Source organism: Oncorhynchus kisutch, linkage group LG13 (assembly GCF_002021735.2).
Source record: "Oncorhynchus kisutch isolate 150728-3 linkage group LG13, Okis_V2, whole genome shotgun sequence".
In the NCBI taxonomy this organism is placed as follows: domain Eukaryota; kingdom Metazoa; phylum Chordata; class Actinopteri; order Salmoniformes; family Salmonidae; genus Oncorhynchus; species Oncorhynchus kisutch.
The window spans coordinates 51,200,080-51,222,046 of NC_034186.2; the positions used below are offsets into that span (position 1 = coordinate 51,200,080).

A 21,967-nucleotide genomic window follows, 5' to 3' on the forward strand; every position below is an offset into this window, starting at 1 on the left:
GGGATGGGGATTAGGGGGTTTAAGGGATATGACCAGAAAAGGGAGGATGGGAAGAGAGTAGGGGGAGTTGAGAGTTTGTTAAAACAACAAACACTGTAAAATACATATTATTGTGAGTCTAGAGGAGCTTCCATAATGAGGGTTAGTGGGAAGTAAAGAAAAGACACCATTAACTTTATACTACAGTCCCAGGTTAGAATACTCACTGTCTCACACTCAGACTCATTAAAGGGAATGGGCTACAGCTGGTTTTGGTAAATACTGTAGTTACATAGACAGGCCACAGAGGACGATGTCTCGTGGTTATATTAGAACTAGTACATACACATGGAAGCAGAATCACACTAAAACAAACACAATTAATACAATTTTGGCATGAATCTGCTTCCACACTGATAAGCTCTGTCTACATAGAATCCAAATACATGATAAAGGCGCAGAATAAAGATAATGTAGGAAAATGTGCCTAATTCAACATAAAACTGTCCTACTATTCGTTGCCATAAGCCCAACGCTCCCTACACACACGGTAATGGAGCCGTGTGAATTATACACACTGTACTTTTGGACTTCTACAGTCACAGCGGTCGATTAATACTTACACATTCAGGCCAAAGAGAGAAACAAAACAGGGTAAATAAAGATGGTCAGTTAGTATGATTATTAAGTGGCATCATTTATATGACATATAAACAATTGTAGGATTTGGGCGAAAATTATACAACTGTATTTTACTCGAGTATTCATCACCAGGTGAATATTACGAGCTGAGAGAAGCAGGGCTGAGTGGCGGAGGGGTAGAGAGGGGGGCCGATGCTTGAGCCCCCAATAGTGGGGTTAGGGTCAGGACGGTAGGCCACAATGCAATGTTTCAGATGATTTACTACTGTCCCATATGGTAGCGGAAGCAGCTTGGAGTTACCCAAGCTTCAGGATCTCACACACACACACACACACACACACACACACACACACACACACACACACACACACACACACACACACACACACACACACACACACACACACACACACACACACACGCACGCACACACACACACACTCTTGCACAAACACACACACGTGTGTTGGAAGAGTGCACACACACACACACACACACACACACACACTGAGCAGTGTTATCACCCACCAGATCCGGCACATGCATCAGCAGCAGGCGCCCTGCTGGATGGGCCGTCACCTGGGGAGGGTGCAAACGCGTCTGGGGTACCGGACATGAGAGGAGGGGACAGTGGACACAAACCACAATGCAACACCCAGAGAAAAACAGGGGGAGGCAGGAGAAACAGAGATGAGGAGGTAAATAAAGAGCAGGAGAATAGAGAGAATGAGAGAAACAGAAAGATGAGCGATCAGCATTAGAAGAAAACAGAGAATACAAGATGTATTGCTGAAATTGCTGATCTTATTAGTATCATATGAATGGGGCCTGTACTTTCCCGGCTGCATAAAGCTGCATTCAGTGTGCACAATGTTTGTACACGCTGGGAAAGTGAAGAGATAACATGATGCTATCATAACTTTGTGCTGTGTGACATGAATGCCATGCTCAGCGATGGGCAAAGCAACATCTCTCTTTGACAGAGGCTGTTTTCCATTGAAAAGAGGGCCAAACTTTGCTATACATTTTTTTAGGGGATTCAATTCTGTATATCTACTATTAGATATGTGAGCGAAAAGAGGAGATATGCCGAGTATGGGCTACAATTTCTACTGTTCTCCAGATAGTGCAGAGCAAAAACTTCCTCACCTGCTTGCTGTCTTAGATAAATAATTGATTGACTGATGTAGTGCCCAAATAATGAATAATCTGTCAAGCTAATCATTATTTAGCAAGATGGAACATTTGGAAATTAGTGTCCTTATTAGATGTCAATAACTAGAATTTTTCACAAATACAGAATTTCATGAACAGAGTATTTTTGTTAAGGTGTATGTAGAGTGTATACTGAAACTCGTAAATGTGAGAGTGTGAAAACCAGGTGGTGTAACTACATGTGAGCATGTCAGAGATTGCTCCAAACAAGCAGACAGCTGCTGTGTAGTCTGCCATGATGATTCCTCCCATGAGGCTGACCCCCACTGACCTCCGAACAGATCCATGTCTGAGGCGGTAGTGGCGGGCACGGGCAGCACCACCACGGGGGCCACAGAGGGCGCGGCGGGGCCATCCGTATGGGCCACCATGGGCGTGGAAGCTGGACCAGCTGCAGCATCAGCAGCAGCAACAGCGGCTGGCTCAGAGGTGCTAGTGGGATCAGGGGGCGTATCTAAACCTACAACCCCCCCATCCATCCCCACCCAAGCCCATCCACAATCACGACAGGATAGAGGGACAGGGGAATATAACAGGGAGAGATAAGTAGAGAGATTGTGTTGAGAAAAAGACGATAAGTGTAAGATATGTCAAAGAGAACAGTGGTAATAGAGAAGTGTTTGGAGAGGAGTGTGTTGCACCTTGAGAGGCATTGTTAGAGATCACAGAGCAAGAATACGAAGAAGGCTGCTACCTATATATGCTGATCCTCTCAGATCCTAGGTCTACCGCTGGAGTCATGCACTGAAAGCCCAGTGAGCCACAGGTACAATGGTCACGTTCCAGGCCGACTGCATTGCAGTACATCATTGCATCAACTTATGGTTGTGTCAAACGTCATTGACTGCGCAGTCGGTATCAGATTGCTAAATCGTATGATATGGTTAGCTGATGATGTGGTTAGTTGATATGTTAAACACCTATCCAGATGTTGTGAGATCTAGTAGGCGTCGGCAATGCAGTCAGCCTGGAATGTGGCTAAAGCCTCCAGATAGATAGTTAATCATAACTTCAGGTGTAAATCCTAGCAGTTCTCATGCTCTGCGGTGGATGGGAGCTGTGTAAAGAATGTAAAGAACAGTATGTTCCTCAGTACTCACCGCCACCAAGCAGATCTGTACAAGATAATGAGAGAGAGAGAGAGAGAGCGAGGGAGCGAGCGAGAGAGAGAGAGAGAGAGAGAGAGAGAGAGCAAAGAGGAGACGTGAGTGAGGGATTACATACAGAGAATATAAACAGAAATGCCAATCAGGGTCAATAACTGACTACCATACCACGTGAACACTGTACTTCTGATTTTCCAACTGCCAAGAAAACACAAAATGTTATATGAGTAAGAGGCCCTTAAAGCGATTTCAATCTGCAGAGGGGCCAGGTTTGAATATCTGCTAATATTAGTCCTTCCCTTGAGAAAGGGTGGAGAGGAGGATGTAGGTAGAAAGCATGAAAGAGAGCAGGGTGAAATTGATTAGGCACCAAACGGAAGAAAACTAACTGAAACAGGGAGGGAAGTCCTGGGCCTGCAATGAGAAACGCTCAAGTACATGTACACATACATGTACACATACACACACATATATATATATATATATTGTGTGCCATAAAGGATGCAAACCAGATATTAAATGTATTAAAGGACTTACCTCCCCATGACGAGATAGAGGCTGCTGCTCCACCTGCTGATGGGGAGGCTGACAATGGATCCAAGTCTAGCAGAGCACTGCAGATAGAGTGTGAGAAAGAGAGGGGGAGATAGAAAGAGAGTAACAGAGAGAGAGAGAGAGTGAGGAAGAGACAAGAGACAAAATGAAGATGAAGGGAGAGACGAAGGAGAGACAGGAAGAAGGAAAAACAGAAACGACAAAAAGGTTTAATGCAAACTGGAGATTGGAGACTGTAGATTGTACAACATAGCACATTGTTAAAGCTAGAGTGGCACCTGAAGTGGCACTTGAAGTGGCCAATCTAAGAGCCCACAGCAGATGAGCACCTACTTGTTGGAGCCCTTGAAGGTGGGTGCCGCCGTGGGTCTGGCAGGTGGTCCAGGGCGGGCAGGAGCAACAGGAGCAGCAGCAGCTGCAGGGGCCACTTGAGCTTTTGTAGGCGTGGTGGCTGCGGCCGGGGAGCCATTTGCTTCACACTCCTGTCAGATGGAGGGTTAGCCTCGTTAGTCGGTTACCATGGCGACGCACCACAGTTACAGAGACAGACATGGCTATGCTGTTTTACGCATTAATGAACACACTTCAAATGATTGTCAAATTGTCGGCAGTTGTCAAAAGGATTTGTTGAGGTGCAGAGACAGAGTAAAATAAGGGGTAGCTGACTCACCTTGGTTGGTGACCTGCAAAATGATACAATAAGAACGAGTTAAAGCCATCATAGCATCACCAGATGATATGCATGGTGAAGCACAAGGGCTGTTATTGAGCTGTGTCAAAGTGACAGCTAAATCAGCGCTGTTGTTTGGGTGGCAGAGAGCAGGCATTTCCAGGCAATTCCAATGTGAAAACATACACTCTTAGAAATAAATAGCTATCTAGAATCAATAACGGTTATTTGGTTGTCCCCATCGGAGAACCCTTTGAAGAACCCTTTTGGATCCAGGTAGAAGCCTTTTGGGTTCCATGTAGAACCCTTATCACAGAGTGTTAGACATGGAAGCAAAAAAGAGTTCTACCAGGAAGCAAAAAGGGTTCTCCTATGGGGACAGCCGAAGTACCCTTATGGAAGCCTTTTTTCTAAGAGTGTACTGCATCTGTAGAGTTTAGATTTGCAACACTGAATAAAACAGAATTAAATCACTTCCTTGCACAAAGCTTTTCATTCTTATTTTCCAGACATAACAAACCCATGTTTAGCAATGACATGCATCAAAAGGGTTGAGGAGTTGAGTGGATCCCAATAACATGACAATGAAGTTAATATGAACAATTAAGAGCTAAGACACCAGATTCACGTCATATTAAAAAAACTATGCAAAGTGAATCTTGGGTAAGTCCCGAGTCAGCTGTCAAAGTTCATATTAATATTGAGAGAGAGGCAAAGCTCAGGAGAGACACTGAAAAATCACAAATATGCCAAATTCACATCAATTCTATAGAATCCCATTTGAACTTCACAACACTGCGAAACATGACTTTAAACTGGAGGTTCAAATGTCAATGCCATAGAATCCTCATGTGAATGTCACGAAACAATTGGGGATTATTATTTTTTTTTTACAGTTTCATTCACTTCAATACAAAACAACAGCAAATAATGACCCGGCCCTCCACTTCAACTCATTCTGTAGGAGATCCAGCAGAATACTCACACATCGTCTCTGTGAACATCCTCTCTGTAACACACATTGACAATCACTGGCATTTGCTAAGACTTCATCTGCTAAGTTTCTTTCCATACATCCGATCTGATGATGCCCCCCCCCCCCACACACACCCCACACACACAAATACTATCTTGTATCGTTGTCCTAGTAAGGTCCTGTCGAGAACACAGACAGACAGTCTGGTGATGACAGCTTCAGTCCAATCACTGCCCATAAAAATCACACAATCTTAGAGGGCATACACTGGAGGTCCTAATGATGTTAATTGAGAGAGGTTGCGCATAATTAAAGCCTATGGGACATCAGGGTCAAGCACAGTTCTAATTTGGGTTCACTGGATGGTCACAGACTATTTTCACACACTGACGGAGGCTCTTCAGCCGAAGTGTTGGTCAAATAAATCCACAGCAAGAGGAGGCAGAAGGTTTCCATTTCAGGCATTTAACAGATGCACTCATCCAGAGCTACTTACAGGAGCAATTAGGGTTAAGATTTCTCCTCTAGTCAGCTCAGGGATTTGAACCAGAGACCTTTCGGTTACTGGCTCAATGCTCTTAACCGCTCTTAACCGTTAGGCTACCTGCCACCCCCAGTATGACTTTCTGTTTCACCTTTAGGGTGTGTGTTCTTTATTTATTTACCCCACAGACTTTTTAAAACCCAACGTGTGTGCATGCATATGTACTGTACTGAGATTGCTGAATTCTCAAATGTGAAGTAAATAGGAAGTAAAGTAGTCCCACTCCCAAGTAGCCCTGGTTACAAAGACGCCCATGGGGTAAGGATTCAAGTGTGGTTGGTGGAGAGTGTGGTTGGTACTTACGGCTTCTTCCCCTCCAGAGTGTTCAGGTGAGTCTCCAGGGACTGCAGGAGACTCTCAGGGGCCTGGAGAACGAGAAGAGATGGGCAACATATTACTACAGGCGCCACAGGGCTATGGTATACCGTACAGTACATGGATCAGACACACAGGTTATGAGCAGGAGTCTCCAACTTTGAACCAAGAGAGCTACTGGTGGTGCCGGCTTTTATTCCAGTCCAGTAGGCTTAGATTGAAAAATACCATAATTAGTTGATTATTTGTACTACTGGTGTGATGGTGCTGGGCTGGAACAAAAGCCTGCACACCCAGTAACTTTCCAGGTCTCTGGAGGACCCTGGGGAAATGTTCAACGGTAAAACATGAAGACACAAGGGAAGATTTATGTCAGGGCACACAGAGTATCAGGGGAGCTCTTGACAGGTGATGACACTTGACTTGATAAAGGGTCTGGAGGGAAACATAGAGGGATGAGAAGAAGAGCCAGAGGAGGTCTGACACAAAGAATGGTCACATTGGGCCCAACAGGGGACAGAGAATGGTCACATTGAGCCCAACAGGGGACAGAGAATGGTCACATTGGGCCCAACAGGGGACAGAGAATGGTCACATTGGGCCCAACAGGGGACAGAGAATGGTCACATTGGGCCCAACAGGGGACAGAGAATGGTCACATTGGGCCCAACAGGGGACAGAGAATGGTCACATTGGGCCCAACAGGGGACAGAGAATAGTCATATTGGGCCCAACAGGGGACAGAGAATGGTCATATTGGGCCCAACAGGGAACAGAGAATGGTCACATTGGGCCCAACAGGGGACAGAGAATGGTCACATTGGGCCCAACAGGGGACAGAGAATGGTCACATTGGGCCCAACAGGGGACAGAGAATGGTCACATTGGGGCTAACAGGGAATATAGAGAATGGTCACATTAGATCTAATAGGGAACACAGAGAATGGTCACATTGGGGCTAATATGGAATAAAGAGAATGGTCACATTGGGGCTAACAGGGAATAAAGAGAATGGTCACATTGGGGCTAACAGGGAATAAAGAGAATGGTCACATTGGGGCTAACAGGAAATAAAGAGAATGGTCACATTGGGGCTAACAGGAAATAAAGAGAATGGTCACATTGGGGCTAACAGGGAATAAAGAGAATGGTCACATTGGGGCTAACAGGGAATAAAGAGAATGGTCACATTGGGGCTAACAGGAAATAAAGAGAATGGTCACTTCGGGTCTAACAGGAAATAAAGAGAATGGTCACATTGGGGCTAACAGGGAATAAAGAGAATGGTCACATTGGGGCTAACAGGAAATAAAGAGAATGGTCACATTGGGGCTGACAGGGAATAAAGAGAATGGTCACATTGGGGCTAACAGGAAATAAAGAGAATGGTCACATTGGGGCTAACAGGGAATAAAGAGAATGGTCACATTGGGGCTAACAGGGAATATAGAGAATGGTCACATTAGATCTAATAGGGAACACAGAGAATGGTCACATTGGGGCTAATATGGAATAAAGAGAATGGTCACATTGGGGCTAACAGGGAATAAAGAGAATGGTCACATTGGGGCTAACAGGGAATAAAGAGAATGGTCACATTGGGGCTAACAGGGAACAAAGAGAATGGTCACATTAGATCTAATAGGGAACACAGAGAATGGTCACATTAGATATAATAGGGAATAAAGAGAATGGTCACATTGGGGCTAACAGGGAACAAAGAGAATGGACACATTGGGACTAATAGGGAACACAGAGAATGGTCACATTTGGGGCTAATAGGGAACACAGAGAATGGTCACATTGGGGCTAACAGGGAATAAAGAGAATGGTCACATTGGGGCTAACAGGGAATAAAGAGAATGGTCACATTGGGGCTAACAGGGAATAGAGAGAATGGTCACATTGGGGCTAATAGGGAACACAGAGAATGGTCACATTGGGGCTAATAGGGAACACAGAGAATGGTCACATTGGGGCTAACAGGGTACACACAAAGAATTATCACATTGGGGCTATCAGGGGATATACAAATAATTTATGTCAGGGCACACAGAGTATCAGGGGAGCTCTTGACAGGTGATGACACTTGACTTGATAAAGGGTCTGGAGGGAAACATAGAGGGATGAGAAGAAGAGCCAGAGGAGGTCTGACACAAAGAATGGTCACATTGGGCCCAACAGGGGACAGAGAATGGTCACATTGAGCCCAACAGGGGACAGAGAATGGTCACATTGGGCCCAACACGGGACAGAGAATGGTCACATTGGGCCCAACAGGGAACAGAGAATGGTCACATTGGGCCCAACAGGGGACAGAGAATGGTCACATTGGGCCCAACAGGGGACAGAGAATGGTCACATTGGGCCCAACAGGGGACAGAGAATGGTCACATTGGGCCCAACAGGGGACAGAGAATGGTCACATTGGGCCCAACAGGGGACAGAGAATAGTCATATTGGGCCCAACAGGGGACAGAGAATGGTCATATTGGGCCCAACAGGGGACAGAGAATGGTCACATTGGGCCCAACAGGGGACAGAGAATGGTCACATTGGGCCCAACAGGGGACAGAGAATGGTCACATTGGGCCCAACAGGGGACAGAGAATGGTCACATTGGGGCTAACAGGGAATATAGAGAATGGTCACATTAGATCTAATAGGGAACACAGAGAATGGTCACATTGGGGCTAATATGGAATAAAGAGAATGGTCACATTGGGGCTAACAGGGAATAAAGAGAATGGTCACATTGGGGCTAACAGGGAATAAAGAGAATGGTCACATTGGGGCTAACAGGAAATAAAGAGAATGGTCACATTGGGGCTAACAGGAAATAAAGAGAATGGTCACATTGGGGCTAACAGGGAATAAAGAGAATGGTCACATTGGGGCTAACAGGGAATAAAGAGAATGGTCACATTGGGGCTAACAGGAAATAAAGAGAATGGTCACATTGGGGCTAACAGGAAATAAAGAGAATGGTCACATTGGGGCTAACAGGGAATAAAGAGAATGGTCACATTGGGGCTAACAGGAAATAAAGAGAATGGTCACATTGGGGCTAACAGGGAATAAAGAGAATGGTCACATTGGGGCTAACAGGAAATAAAGAGAAAGGTCACATTGGGGCTAACAGGGAATAAAGAGAATGGTCACATTGGGGCTAACAGGGAATATAGAGAATGGTCACATTAGATCTAATAGGGAACACAGAGAATGGTCACATTGGGGCTAATATGGAATAAAGAGAATGGTCACATTGGGGCTAACAGGGAATAAAGAGAATGGTCACATTGGGGCTAACATGGAATAAAGAGAATGGTCACATTGGGGCTAACAGGGAACAAAGAGAATGGTCACATTAGATCTAATAGGGAACACAGAGAATGGTCACATTAGATATAATAGGGAATAAAGAGAATGGTCACATTGGGGCTAACAGGGAACAAAGAGAATGGTCACATTGGGGCTAACAGGGAACAAAGAGAATGGACACATTGGGACTAATAGGGAACACAGAGAATGGTCACATTTGGGGCTAATAGGGAACACAGAGAATGGTCACATTGGGGCTAACAGGGAATAAAGAGAATGGTCACATTGGGGCTAACAGGGAATAAAGAGAATGGTCACATTGGGGCTAACAGGGAATAGAGAGAATGGTCACATTGGGGCTAATAGGGAACACAGAGAATGGTCACATTGGGGCTAATAGGGAACACAGAGAATGGTCACATTGGTGCTAACAGGGTACACACAAAGAATTATCACATTGGGGCTATCAGGGGATATACAAAGAATTATCACATTGGAGCTAACAGGGTACACTGGGTCTAACAGTGGACACAGAATTATCACATTGGAGCTATCAGGGGATATACAAACAATTATCACATTGGAGCTAACAGGGTACACTGGGCCTAACAATTATCACATCGGGACATATAGAATGATCACATTGGGGCAATTCCAATTCCTACAATAGGAAAACAATGCTAATTGTGTGCCACTTCAAAATGTCTTTCACAAAGCAGTTCAGTCCATTCATAACTTAAATGTAGTAAACTAGTCATGAGTATGTTAAAGAACAACGCTTCCATCAATGCAGTTATACTGCATTCTCAAACTTACAGACAGACTGTAAACACATCATAGCAAAACATGCTGCACAGCCACAGATGGCAGTACACCTGATAGGCTAAGCAGTTAGCATCTAGCAAGCCACGTGTACGCTGTCACAGCTAAATGGGCCAGCCAAATCTCACACACTTCCCTCTTAAATCACTATTGTTTTCCTGCCCATTTACCTTGGTCTACTTCCTCTGATAACCCAATAAATGTCTTGGTATTCTAGGTAATTGTGCCTGAAATGTAAAGAGGCCTCGGAGGCCTTTTCAATATGAAAGAGGAACGGCCCATTTCAGAACTAAGTACCAGTAGTAGTGTACTGACCTCTCTATTTTTATTAGGTCACACCGTAGCAAAACAACGAAAAACCAGCGTTTCTCATCAGACACATTCAGATAACACCTCCCAATTTAACTTAGTTTTGGACAGATTTTTCCATTTCGTGCCTATTGAAAACAACCCAGGTGTGTGATTGACTGTCACAGAGCTTCCAGAGGGAGGAGTGACAGTTCCATCACTTCCAGAGCCCAATTGGGCCACGTACGGACCCACAGGGGTCTTTGTATTAAACAGGTGTCTCAAGCTGTTCAGGGAACATTTAGGTACATTTAGGGAGGGTCTGCTCTACACTGTTGGCAGTGATATCGCTGTAATGACTTTCTAAGCATCTTCACTGAGCAATCAAAGGAAAATAACGACTATATGAATTGGAACAGTTTTCTCCTAGAATGTCCTAGATTCTGTTCAGCCTACAGTACGCGTATAATGTGCATGTATATATGTCATGAATGCATTATGACGATGGCCGTAATGTAAATCGTTACTCAGCATTTGCCTCTGCCAAACGATGCACTCCAAAGAGGGGTTAAGAGATCTGATGATTAGACGCTAATAAAATCTATTTAGATGCTATTACAGACAATGCACAGCCACAAACATCGTAGACGGGTGCAAATATGTTATTTCCCTGCTTCATGCCGTTCCAATGCTTTTGTATTCCCTACAGCACTGTGGGATCATCAAGATCCACCTGGAATTGACATATCGGTCTATCTGTCATAGATAAGAGGCTGCTGTTTCCTTACAACAGAGAATAATACAATACACACGCTTATGGATTTCAGGTAAATCCAAGTAATAAGAGAAATATATAACATCCGGTGAAATGGCATGATTTGTTTTCATTTCGCTCAACTAATTCTATGGCTTTCTTATTCGATCTCGAATAGCTACCGCTAAATCACCAGGTCGCTTAGCTGCCCAAATGGTGACTCATGGGACAGAGAATTCAGCAGAACTTATTGTGGAGCGTCCCTTGTCTCAGCTGCCTAAGCACTGGCACTTGGAGTCTAATCGATCACACCTCTAGGCCAGGACAGCATCCCTAAAACGATACTGCATAAGAAAGAGCCTTAAAGGTTACTGCCTAAGAAGGAACCAAGTCTAGACACAGTCTATGTAGGCTTTCTAGTTTGCCTCTCCACCACATGCATACAAACATACATGGAGACACATATATTGTTCTATGAGCCAGTCATTTCATTTGACAGTTTATAAACAACTAGTAATAGTAATAGTGCAAGGAATATGACAGGAATCTCTCTACACAATAAGGAGCAACCAGAATGTCCAAACTGTGACATAATGCTAACCAGTCAATCTGCCAGTTAGCCAATGGACTTAAAATCCAACCACACACACAGGGCTTTCAACCCTAATCCATGCTCAACAACTCCCCCAAACTCACAGTCATGATTCAATGTATCATTACCATGCTTTAACCAGCTCCTCTTTAGAGTAATACCATGACATGATAGTAAGCCCAACCCCCCATTTCACATCCCACCACCCTCTCGGTTGGCTAGTAGTCCAACCAATCATGCATGTTAGTGTGGTCAAACCCCCTGCAGATCTGCATCTGCCCAAGGCTGTGATTTTACATTACATAATGTTGATGAGTGAGAGTGTACCCCTTCCCCTTGGCCTCAACCCATTCGATGTTTGGAAAGCTGACGGGTCTGAAAAGGTAAAAGCAGTGTGGGGGTTGAGCTTCAGATATGCAAACATTAAAGCTTTATAGGGCCAAAAGGAAGGGTTATAGGGAGTGGTTGGGACACATAGTGAGCTACGAATCAAATCAAATTTGATTGGTCACATAAACGTGATTAGCAGATGTTATTGCGGGTGTAGCGAAATGCTTGTTCTTCTAGCTCCGACAGTGCAGTAATATCTAACAAGAAATATCAATCAAATTACGCAACATATACCAATACACACAAATCTAAGTAGGAATGAATTAAGACTATATACATATGGACCAGTGATGTCAGAGCGGAACGGACTAAGATACAGTAGAATAGCATAGAAAACAGTACATACATATGAGATGAGTAATGCAAGATATGTAAACATTAATAAGTGAATGAGATACCGTAGAATAGTATAGAAAACAGTATATACATATGAGATGAGTAATGCCAGATATGTAAACATTAAGTGACTAAGATACTGTAGAATAGTATAGAAAACAGTATATACATATGAGATGAGTAATGCCAGATATGTAAATATTATCAAAGTGACAAGCGTTCCATTCCTTAAAGTGGCCAGTGATTCCTAGTCTATGCCTATAGGCAGCAGCCTCTAATGTGCTAGTGATGGCTGTTTAACAGTCTGATGGCCTTGAGATAGAAGCTGTTTTTCAGTCTCTCGGTCCCAGCTTTGATGCACCTGTACTGACCACGCCTTCTGGATGATAGCAGGGTGAACAGGCAGTGGCTTGGGTGGTTGATGTTTTTGATGATCTTTTTGGCCTTCCTGTGACATCAGGTGCTGTAGGTGTCCTGGAGGGTGGGTAGTTTGCCCCCGGTAATGCATTGGGCAGACTGAACTACCCTCTGGAGAGCCTTGCGGTTGCGGGCGGTGCAGTTGCCGCACCAGGCGGTGATACAGCCTGACAGGATGCTTTAAATTGTGCATCTGTAAAAAAGTGTGAGGGTTTTAGGTGTCAAGCCAAATTTCTTTAGCCGCCTGAGATTGAAGATGCTCCGTTGCGCCTTCATCACCACACTGTCTGTTTGGGTGGTCCATCACTTGTCAGTGATGTGTACCCCAAGGAACTTTTAAGCTTTCCACCTTCTCCACTGCAGTCCCGTTGATGTAGATAGGGGGGTGCACCCTCTGCTGTTGCCTGACGTCTACGATCATCTCCTTTGTTTTGTTGACATTGAGTGAGAGGTTGTTTTCTAGCCACCACACTCCCAGAGCCTTCACCTCCTCCCCGTAGGCTGTCTCGTCATCACTGGCAATCAAGCCTACTACTGTTGTGTCGTCTGCAAACTTGATGATTGAGTTGGAGGTGTGCTTGGGCACGCAGTCATGGGTGAACAGGGAGTACAGGAGGGGGCTGAGCATGCACCCTTGTGGGGACCCAGTGTTGAGGATCAGCAGAGTGGAGGCGATGTTTCCTATCTTCACCACCTGAGGGCGGCTCGTCAGGAAGTCCAGGACACAGTTGCACGGGGCGGGGTTCAGACCGAGGGCCTCGAGCTTAATGATAAGCTTGGAGGGTACTATGGTGATGAATGCTGAGCTATAGTCAATAAACAGTATTCTTCAATAGGTATTCCTCTTGTCCAGATGGGATAGGGCAGTGTGCAGAGTGATGGCGATTGCATCATCTGTGGATCTATTGGGGCGGTAAGCAGATTGAAGTGGGTCTACGGTGGCAGGTAAGGTAGAGGTGATATGATCCTTGACTAGTCTCTCAAAGCACTTCATGATGACAGAGGTGAGTGCTACGGGGCGATAGTCATTAAGTTCAGTTACCTTTGCCTTCTTGGGTACAGGAACAATGGTGGCCATCTTGAAGCATGTGTGCACAGATAGGGAGATAGGGAGAGATTGAATATGCCCGTAAACACACCAGTCAGCTGTTCTGTGCACGCTCTGAGAACACAGCTAGGGATGCCGTCTGGGCCTTCAGCCTTGCGAGGGTTAACACGTTTAAACGCTTTACTCACGTCAGCCACGGAGAAGGAGAGCCCACAGTCCTTGGTAGTGGGCCGCGTCGGTGGCACTGTGTTATCCTCAAAGCGTGTGAAGAATGTGTTTAGCCTGTCCAGAAGCAAGACGTCGCTCTCAGCGACGTGGCTGGTTTTCCTTTTGTAGTCCGTGATTGTCTGTAGTCCCTGCCACATCATACGTCTCGTGTCTGAGCTGTTGAATTTTGTCTCCACTTTATTTCTATACTGACGTTTAGCTTGTTTGATTGTCTTGGGGAGTAAATAACTACACTGTTTATATTCTGACATATTACCAGTCGTCTTTCCATGGTTTCAGTTTCACGTGAATGCTACCATCTATCCATGGTTTCTGGTTAGGGTAAGTTTTAATAGTCACAGTGGGTACTACATCTCCTATACACTTCCTTATGAACTCAGTCACCGTGTCTGTGTATGCATCTAGATTATTTTCGCAAACTACCTGGAACATATCCCAGTCCACATTATCAAAAGGCATGGGTTCCGATTAGTCAGACCAGCGTTGAATAGTACGAAGCATGGGCACTTTCTGTTTGAGTTTCTGCCTATAGGACGGGAGGAGCAAGATAGAGTCGTGGTCAGATTTGCCAAAAGGGCAGCGGGGGTGGGCCTTGTAAGCATTCCGGAAGTTTGAATAGCAATGGTCGAGAGTCTTAGTAGCACGAGCAGGACAGTCAATATGTTGATAGAACTTTGGCAGCCTACTCCTCAGATTTGCTTTGTTAAAATCCCCAGCTACAATAAATGCAGCCTCAGGATATGTGGCTTCCAGTTTGCCTAAAGTCCAGTGAAGTTTTTTGAGGGCTGTCGAGATTTCGGCATGATGTGGGATGTAAATGGGCGTGGCGATGTCGGAGGAGATTTCCCTTGGGAGATATAAGGTATTCTAGGTCGGGTGAACAAAATGACTTGAGTTCTGTATGTTTCTAGAATTACACCATGAGTCGTTAATCATGAAACAAACCCCTCCGCCCTTCTGCTTTCAGGAGAGATATTTATTTCTGTCTGCGCGATGTACTGAGAATCCTGCTGGCTTTACCGACTCTGACAGAGAATCCCGAGAGAGCCATGTTTCCGTGAAACAAAGTATGTTACAGGCCCTGACGTCTCTCTGGAAAGAAATCCTTGCTCTAAGCTCATCAACTTTGCTATCCAAAGACGGAAAATTATCAAGTAATATACTCAAAAGCGGTGGGTGGTGTGCGAGCCTCCTATGTCGAACCAGCAGGTCGCCTCGAGTGCCTCTCCTCCGCCGGTGATGTTTTGGGTCGGCCTCTGGAATAAGTTCAATTGCTCTGGGAAGAGTGAACAAAAGATCTGCTCCAGGGAAGTCATATTCCTTGATAGTTCTGGTACCACTGCTGGCTTGCTTCTGAAGCTAAGCAGGGTTGGTCCTGGTCATTCCTTGGATGGGAGACCAGATGCTGCTGGAAGTGGTGTTGGAGGGCCAGTAGGAGGCACTCTTTCCACTGGTCTAAAGAATATCCCAATGCCCCAGGGCAGTGATTGGGGACACTGCCCTGTGTAGGGTGCCGTCTCTCGGATGGGACGTTAAACAGGTGTCCTGACAGTCTGAGGTCATTAAAGATCCCATGGCACTTATCGTAAGAGTAGGGGTGTTAACCCCGGTGTCCTGGCTAAATTCCCAATCTGACCCTCAAACCATCACGGTCACCTAATAATCCCCAGTTTACAATTGGCTCATTCATCCCCCTCCTCTCCCCTGTAACTATTCCCCAGGTCATTGCTGCAAATGAGAATGTGTTCTCAGTCAACTTACCTGGTAAAATAATGGATAAAATAAAATTTAAAAAATGTATATCCAATAGTTGTTCCTGGCTGTATGTCATGACACAAAACATTTCCTGTGCTAATAATGTAAAAAATAGTACATAAAAAAACTAAATACTGCAAAGTTTTCTAAGAGCTAGTCGCGATGCTGCCATCTTCTCCTTACTTCAGGGATTTATACTGCCCATGGGATTTCAAATACCATCTCAGGTAATTTTGACATTATGGAAACTCTAAAGTGACATTCTGGTGAATTACGATACAATTGTTGAGCTAAAACCAATGTTAGCTCAGATTTTAGCTATCAGCGAAATAGCTAAGTATTGCGACTTCTCCAATCTGTTTCCTCAATCACATCAACCTGGACTCATAGGTAGACGTAACATAGTAAATGTAAATCTGGGACACTCCAATTAGTATGGTATGTTACGTTTCATATGGTATGTATGGATGTCTGTCATCCATTTCATATATGATATGTTACAAATTACAATTTGTATATGTTACGAATTTAAATGTGTAGAATATGTTACGAATTGCAATTCGTACAATATGTCACAAATTTGCAAAATGGATGATATGTTACGAACTCCAATTAGTTGTGGCTAATGTTAGCTAGGTGGCTAGTGGCTAATGCTAACTTTAGCTAGGTTACTAATGTTAGTTAGGCTAGAAGTTAGGGGTTAGGGTTAAAAGTTATGTTAAAGCGGAAGGGTTAGCTAACATGCTATGTAGTTGCAAAGTAGCTCAAACGTAGTAATTAGTTGCAAAGTTGCTAATTAGCTAACATTATAAAGTTGTCCGTGATGAGATTCAAATGCGAAACCTTTGGGTTGCTACACATTCACATTATACATCCACCCATCCATCCACCCACCCACCCGACCGACGTACCCGACCGACCAACCACTGTATTTTCATTTTTGCCTTGTTTAATCATACGAAACGTAACATATGATACATATTTTGGGTGTCCTGGATTTACATTTACTATGTTATGCCTAGTCTATGAGATCAGGCTGTTGACATCCAACTTCATCCAAGAGTATCTGCTGTATTTGCAGTTCAATGGATTCAAGAGAGTTCCGTGTTGTTATTCAATTTCCTATAGGCTGCTTTGCTCCCCAAAAGCGAGGTTTTGACTAGACGGCATTCAGCTTTTGTCAGATTTGACTCTTTGTAGAAGGTGAGGAGAACTTACGCAGCAGGCTAGGATAATTAGGTTAAGGTTAGGAAAAGGGTTAGGGTTAGGTTTAGCAACAACAACAAAAATCTACTTTTGACGTCAATTTGACAAAAGCTGCATCCCTTCTAGCCATGACCCAAAGGCAAGCTGTATGTACGACACACTACTCACACTCTCAGCCTGTAAGATCAAGCTGCACCTCTGGAAGTAAGAAGAGAGGGGGGCAGAGTGGATCAAAGGGATACGCCCCAATTCTATGAAAAGCTCACCATTGGTCAGGTAGACAATGACCTGTCAACTCTGTACATGACTGTGATTGGCCAGGGCTGCTTGTCCAAAAAAAGGACCAATATATATATTCTGATTGGTCAATGCTGATAGAGAAGAGATTTCTAAGTTGTGGGCTATGTCCAAAACGCATGCTACCCCAGGTTAAAGAAAACCATAACACTGAGATGCAATGCTGGTACAATGTAAGTACAATGTGAATACAATGTTAGTAGATTAGGAGAAAGTGTATCATCCCAGTGAAAATTTGGGAAATTAGGCTTAAAAGGTCAAACAGGACTTACCTGAGTGAGCTCCGGGATATCATTTTTGTCAATTCCTATGGTCTGTAAAAAAAGATGTCGACATTTCAGCTGAGCCTCCATATACCATGCTTGTCATACTGGCTGTGGATTGAACTTTTAAACAGTAAAGTGTATTGCTGGGTTTGTCTTTTACCTCAGCAATTTTGAAGACCTCAGAAACCCTGGTCATCCGTGTCAAGAATCTCTTGTAGATCTCCAGCCCGTCTTTGCACTGTCCTCTCTTCATCTGGAAAAATTTCTCTGTGAGGAAAAAGGGGATGAACATGTTTATTGTTACACAAGAACCATTGAGACATTACTATTACATCAAATGAACAGGACCACATCTATTTCCATGTCTTGAATACAATTAAACCTGTAATATTCATCAAATATAAAAAGACATGATTATTGTCCCAGGAAGTAGAAGAAAACGGTCGAGCCTTGCCTAATACATTGATGATCCCGTCATTGTAGCAGGCATATAACTTGATCAGGTCTTTGAACATCAGGAGGAAGCACGCGTTGATCACAGCATTGGTCAGTTCATTGGGATGGACCTATAGATAAACAAGGTGAGAGTAGATCACACTGAGGATGGGAGATTTGAGTTCATATGTGGATAAAGTACCCAATTGTCAAACTTGAGGAAAAGCAAAGAAACCTTAATAGGAAATGACTCTAGTAAAAGTGAAAGTCCCCCAGTAAAAAAGATTTGAGTAATAGTTTTAAAGTATTTGGTTTTAAATATACCATTGTCTTGTTTTTTAAATGTATGGATAGCCAGGACTACACTCCAACATCATTTAAAAACTAAGCATGTGTGTTTAATGAGTCTGCCAGATCAGAGACAGTAGGGATGAGCAGGGATGTTCTCCTGATAAGTGCATGAATTGGACCATTTTCCTGTGCTGCTAAGCATTCGAAATGTACTTTTGGGTGTCAGGGAAAACGTATGGAGTAAAAAGTATATTATTTTCTTTAGAAAATAAGAAGAGTAAATGTAAAAGTACTACTAAAGTAGTATTTAGAAGTATTTTTATTTAAGTACTTTACACCACTACTATTTGGGTTGAGTTGCCAAGTAGTTTAGGTCAGCGCTCCCCAACCCTGTTCCTGGAGAGCTATCGTTCTGTAGGTTTTCGCTCAAACCCTAATCTAGCACACCTGACTCTAATAATTAGCTGGTTGATAAGCTGAACCAGGTTAGTTACAACTGGGGTCGGAGCCTAAACCTACAGGAGGGCAGCTCTCCAGGAACAGGGTTGGAGAGCTCTGGTTTAGGATTATGTTTAGGCATGGGAAATAACAGAAGGTGGCCCAACAATCACAATAAATATAATGTGACAAAAAAAAGGCAAAAACAAAAATGCCCTTACTAACAGATGCAAAAATCTTTCTCATCATCATACTCACATCAAACTCCAGCAGGGCGTCTATCTGGCTCTGCAGAGTGGGCATTCCTTTCAACAGCTTCTCTACGGGCATCGTCCTCATCACCCCCTCAGCTCTGAGACAGACAGACAGACAGACAGAGGACACAGGAGCAACGACAACGGTATGAGTATGAGAAAAGCCTGAATGTTGGTTTGAGGTCCATTAAAAAAATATTGTGGAGAGTTTTTAATCCAGTTGTTTGTGTTGATGATGTGATTTTTTTTTTACGTTGTCTATATTTTCATTGTTGTTTCTGTGCCGGGTGTATTGGTACTTGTTTGTATTATCTGGTGTAGTCAAATTTCCCATTAGCAGATCAATACAAAAAATCTTTCTTGATACAGTATGATGAGTTAAACCCTAATGAAGGTCTATTGACGAACACATAGGTGTAAGATCCATTACAAACATTGTGGAGCATACAATAATGTGCCGCCATTTCTTTTCCCAGCAATATGAGATGAGAGGAAACAACTTAATACTCTCTACATTGGGATAAATAACATATAGACCTCTGGGACATTGAATCTATAAGGAAGTACTGTAGACAGGTGCTAGCAAAACAAAGGGAGTGTCCTGTGGTCCTGAATGGCTCAGTTGGTAGAGCATGGTGCGTGCAACACCAGGATTATGGGTTTGATTCCCAGGACCACCCATATGTATGGATGCATGAATATACTGTAAATTGCCTTGGCTAAAATGACATATATTATTCAATTCTTGCAGGGATCACATGCACATACTAAAGACTTATACACTCACTGTATTGTTAGTGGCTTTGAAGGCTTCTGCTAAGTGGCATTTGTAATTATATTATCACTAGAGATCTGCCAAGGCCAAGGCCTTGTGACGCAACACTAAGACAGCAACAGCTTTAGACGGATCCAGCTTCTTAGCTCCTTTAGGTAAGACACATGACATGAGACACTAGGTCAGAGCTCTATCTGCACACCTGACTGTTCTGTCTGTTTGTCGCATTGCTGGCACAGACTGTGCTGTGGGACCTTGTTTCTGCCAGCAAAACGCAACAGTCTGGACAGGAGCCTAAGTAATAGCTCACTGTCTGTATTCAGACTGTGTAGTCTATATTCATCTGTCTGTTTCTGTACAGGCACAGGCATGGACAGCCCACTCACTCTGCCCTCACCCACAGAGCAATCACAGAGTTTCTAAACCCAGAGGCACAGCATCGCGATACTTCCGGGAACGCTTGTGAAACAGACCAAACAGACTGGCTTTAAGATTAATCACTCCCACCTACTGACCCCTGAGACTGACAGACAGGTCAGGTGGCTGTGATTCTGCCAAGTGTTGTCTCTATGAGAAATAGAATATAAATATATTTCTATGTTTTTATACTGAACAAAAATATAAATGCAACATTTGCAACTATTTTACTGAGTTACAGTTCACCCAAACTAAAATTCCTTACAATGAAATGCTAATGCATTATCTTCCAAGAGAATTATCTTTGATTATAGCCACAGCCGTGTAGAAACTAAAACAGGAAACGCCCGTGCTCAGGTCAATACAACATTAGTCTGACCAATCGGATTCCACGCTTCAAGATTGCTTCGATCACGTGGACTGGGATATGTTCCGGATAGCCTCAGACAATAACATTGACATATACGCTGAGTCGGTGAGCGAGTTTATTAGCAAGTGCATTGGAGATGTCGTTCCCTCTGTGACCATTAAAACCTTCCCTAACCAGAAACCGTGGATTGATGGCAGCATTCGCGCGAATCTGAAAGCGCGAACCAACGCTTTTAGTCATGACAAGGCAACTGGAAACACGACCGAATACAAACAGTGCAGCTATTCCCTCCGCAAGGCAATCAAACAAGCAAAGCATCAGTACAGAGACAAAGTAGAGTCGCAATTCAACGGCTCAAACATGAGGCGTATGTGGCAGGGTCTACAGTCAATCACGGATTATAAAAAGAAAACATCGTTCATCCATATATTTACATGTACATATTATTTTTCATCCCTTTACATTTGTGTGTATTTGTGTGTATAAGGTAGTTGTTGTGAATTTGTAAGATTACTTGTTAGATTTTACTGCATGGTCGGAACTAGAAGCACAAGCATTTCGCTACACTCGCATTAACATCTGCTATTCATGTGTATGTGACCAATAAAATTTGATTTGATTTGATTTAAGGAAATCACTCAATTGAAATAAATTCATTAGGCCCTAATCTATGGATTTCATGTGACTGGGCAGGAGCGCAGCCATGAGTGGGCCTAGGAGGGCACTTTGGAGCGAGGCCCACCCACTGTGGAGCCAGGCCCAGCCAGTCAGAATGAGTTTTCCCCCAAAAAAGGGTTTTATTACAGACAGAACTACTCCTCAGTTTCATCCTGTCTGGGTGGCTGGCCTCAGACAATCCTGCAGGTGAAGAAGCCAGATGTGGAGGTCCTGGACTGGCCAGGTTACACGTGGTTTGTGGTTGTGAGGCGGGTTTGACGTACTGTCGAATTCTCTAAAACGACGTTGGAGGCGGCTTATGGTAGAGGAATTAACATTCAGTTCTGGCGATAGCTCTGTTGGACATTCCTGCAGTCAGCATGCCAATTGCACACTCCCTCAAAACTTGAGACATATGTGGCATTGTGTTGTGTGACAAAACTGCACATTTTAGAGTGGCCTTTTATTGTCCCCAGCACATGGTGCACCTGTGTAAGGATCATCCTGTTTAATCAGCTTCTTGATATGCCACAACTGTCAGGTGGATGTATTATTTGGCAAAGGAGAAAAGCTGACTAACAGGCATGTAAACAAATTTGTGAACAAA

General features: G+C 43.8%; 1 protein-coding gene across 9 annotated transcripts in view; it reads right to left on the reverse strand.

Annotated features, from left to right (window-relative positions):
• The window catches only part of LOC109902923 (clathrin coat assembly protein AP180), a 69,779-nt gene that overhangs the window by 12,147 nt on the left and 35,665 nt on the right, over positions 1 to 21,967 (reverse strand). For 4 of the 9 annotated variants that reach the window (XM_031786520.1, XM_031786525.1, XM_031786524.1 and 1 more), the window contains exons 6-17: positions 19,146 to 19,239; positions 18,178 to 18,289; positions 17,884 to 17,990; positions 17,730 to 17,771; positions 5,992 to 6,053; positions 5,154 to 5,177; positions 4,169 to 4,181; positions 3,832 to 3,980; positions 3,481 to 3,557; positions 2,938 to 2,952; positions 2,109 to 2,297; positions 1,151 to 1,222 (exon numbers count right to left, since the gene is read on the reverse strand). In XM_031786520.1, the coding sequence (XP_031642380.1) occupies positions 1,151 to 1,222; positions 2,109 to 2,297; positions 2,938 to 2,952; positions 3,481 to 3,557; positions 3,832 to 3,980; positions 4,169 to 4,181; positions 5,154 to 5,177; positions 5,992 to 6,053; positions 17,730 to 17,771; positions 17,884 to 17,990; positions 18,178 to 18,289; positions 19,146 to 19,239 (956 nt within the window). The remainder of the gene's footprint in view (positions 1 to 1,150; positions 1,223 to 2,108; positions 2,298 to 2,937; positions 2,953 to 3,480; positions 3,558 to 3,831; positions 3,981 to 4,168; positions 4,182 to 5,153; positions 5,178 to 5,991; positions 6,054 to 17,729; positions 17,772 to 17,883; positions 17,991 to 18,177; positions 18,290 to 19,145; positions 19,240 to 21,967) is intronic. The other 5 variants (XM_031786527.1, XM_031786526.1, XM_031786523.1 and 2 more) reach the window with 3 other exon arrangements.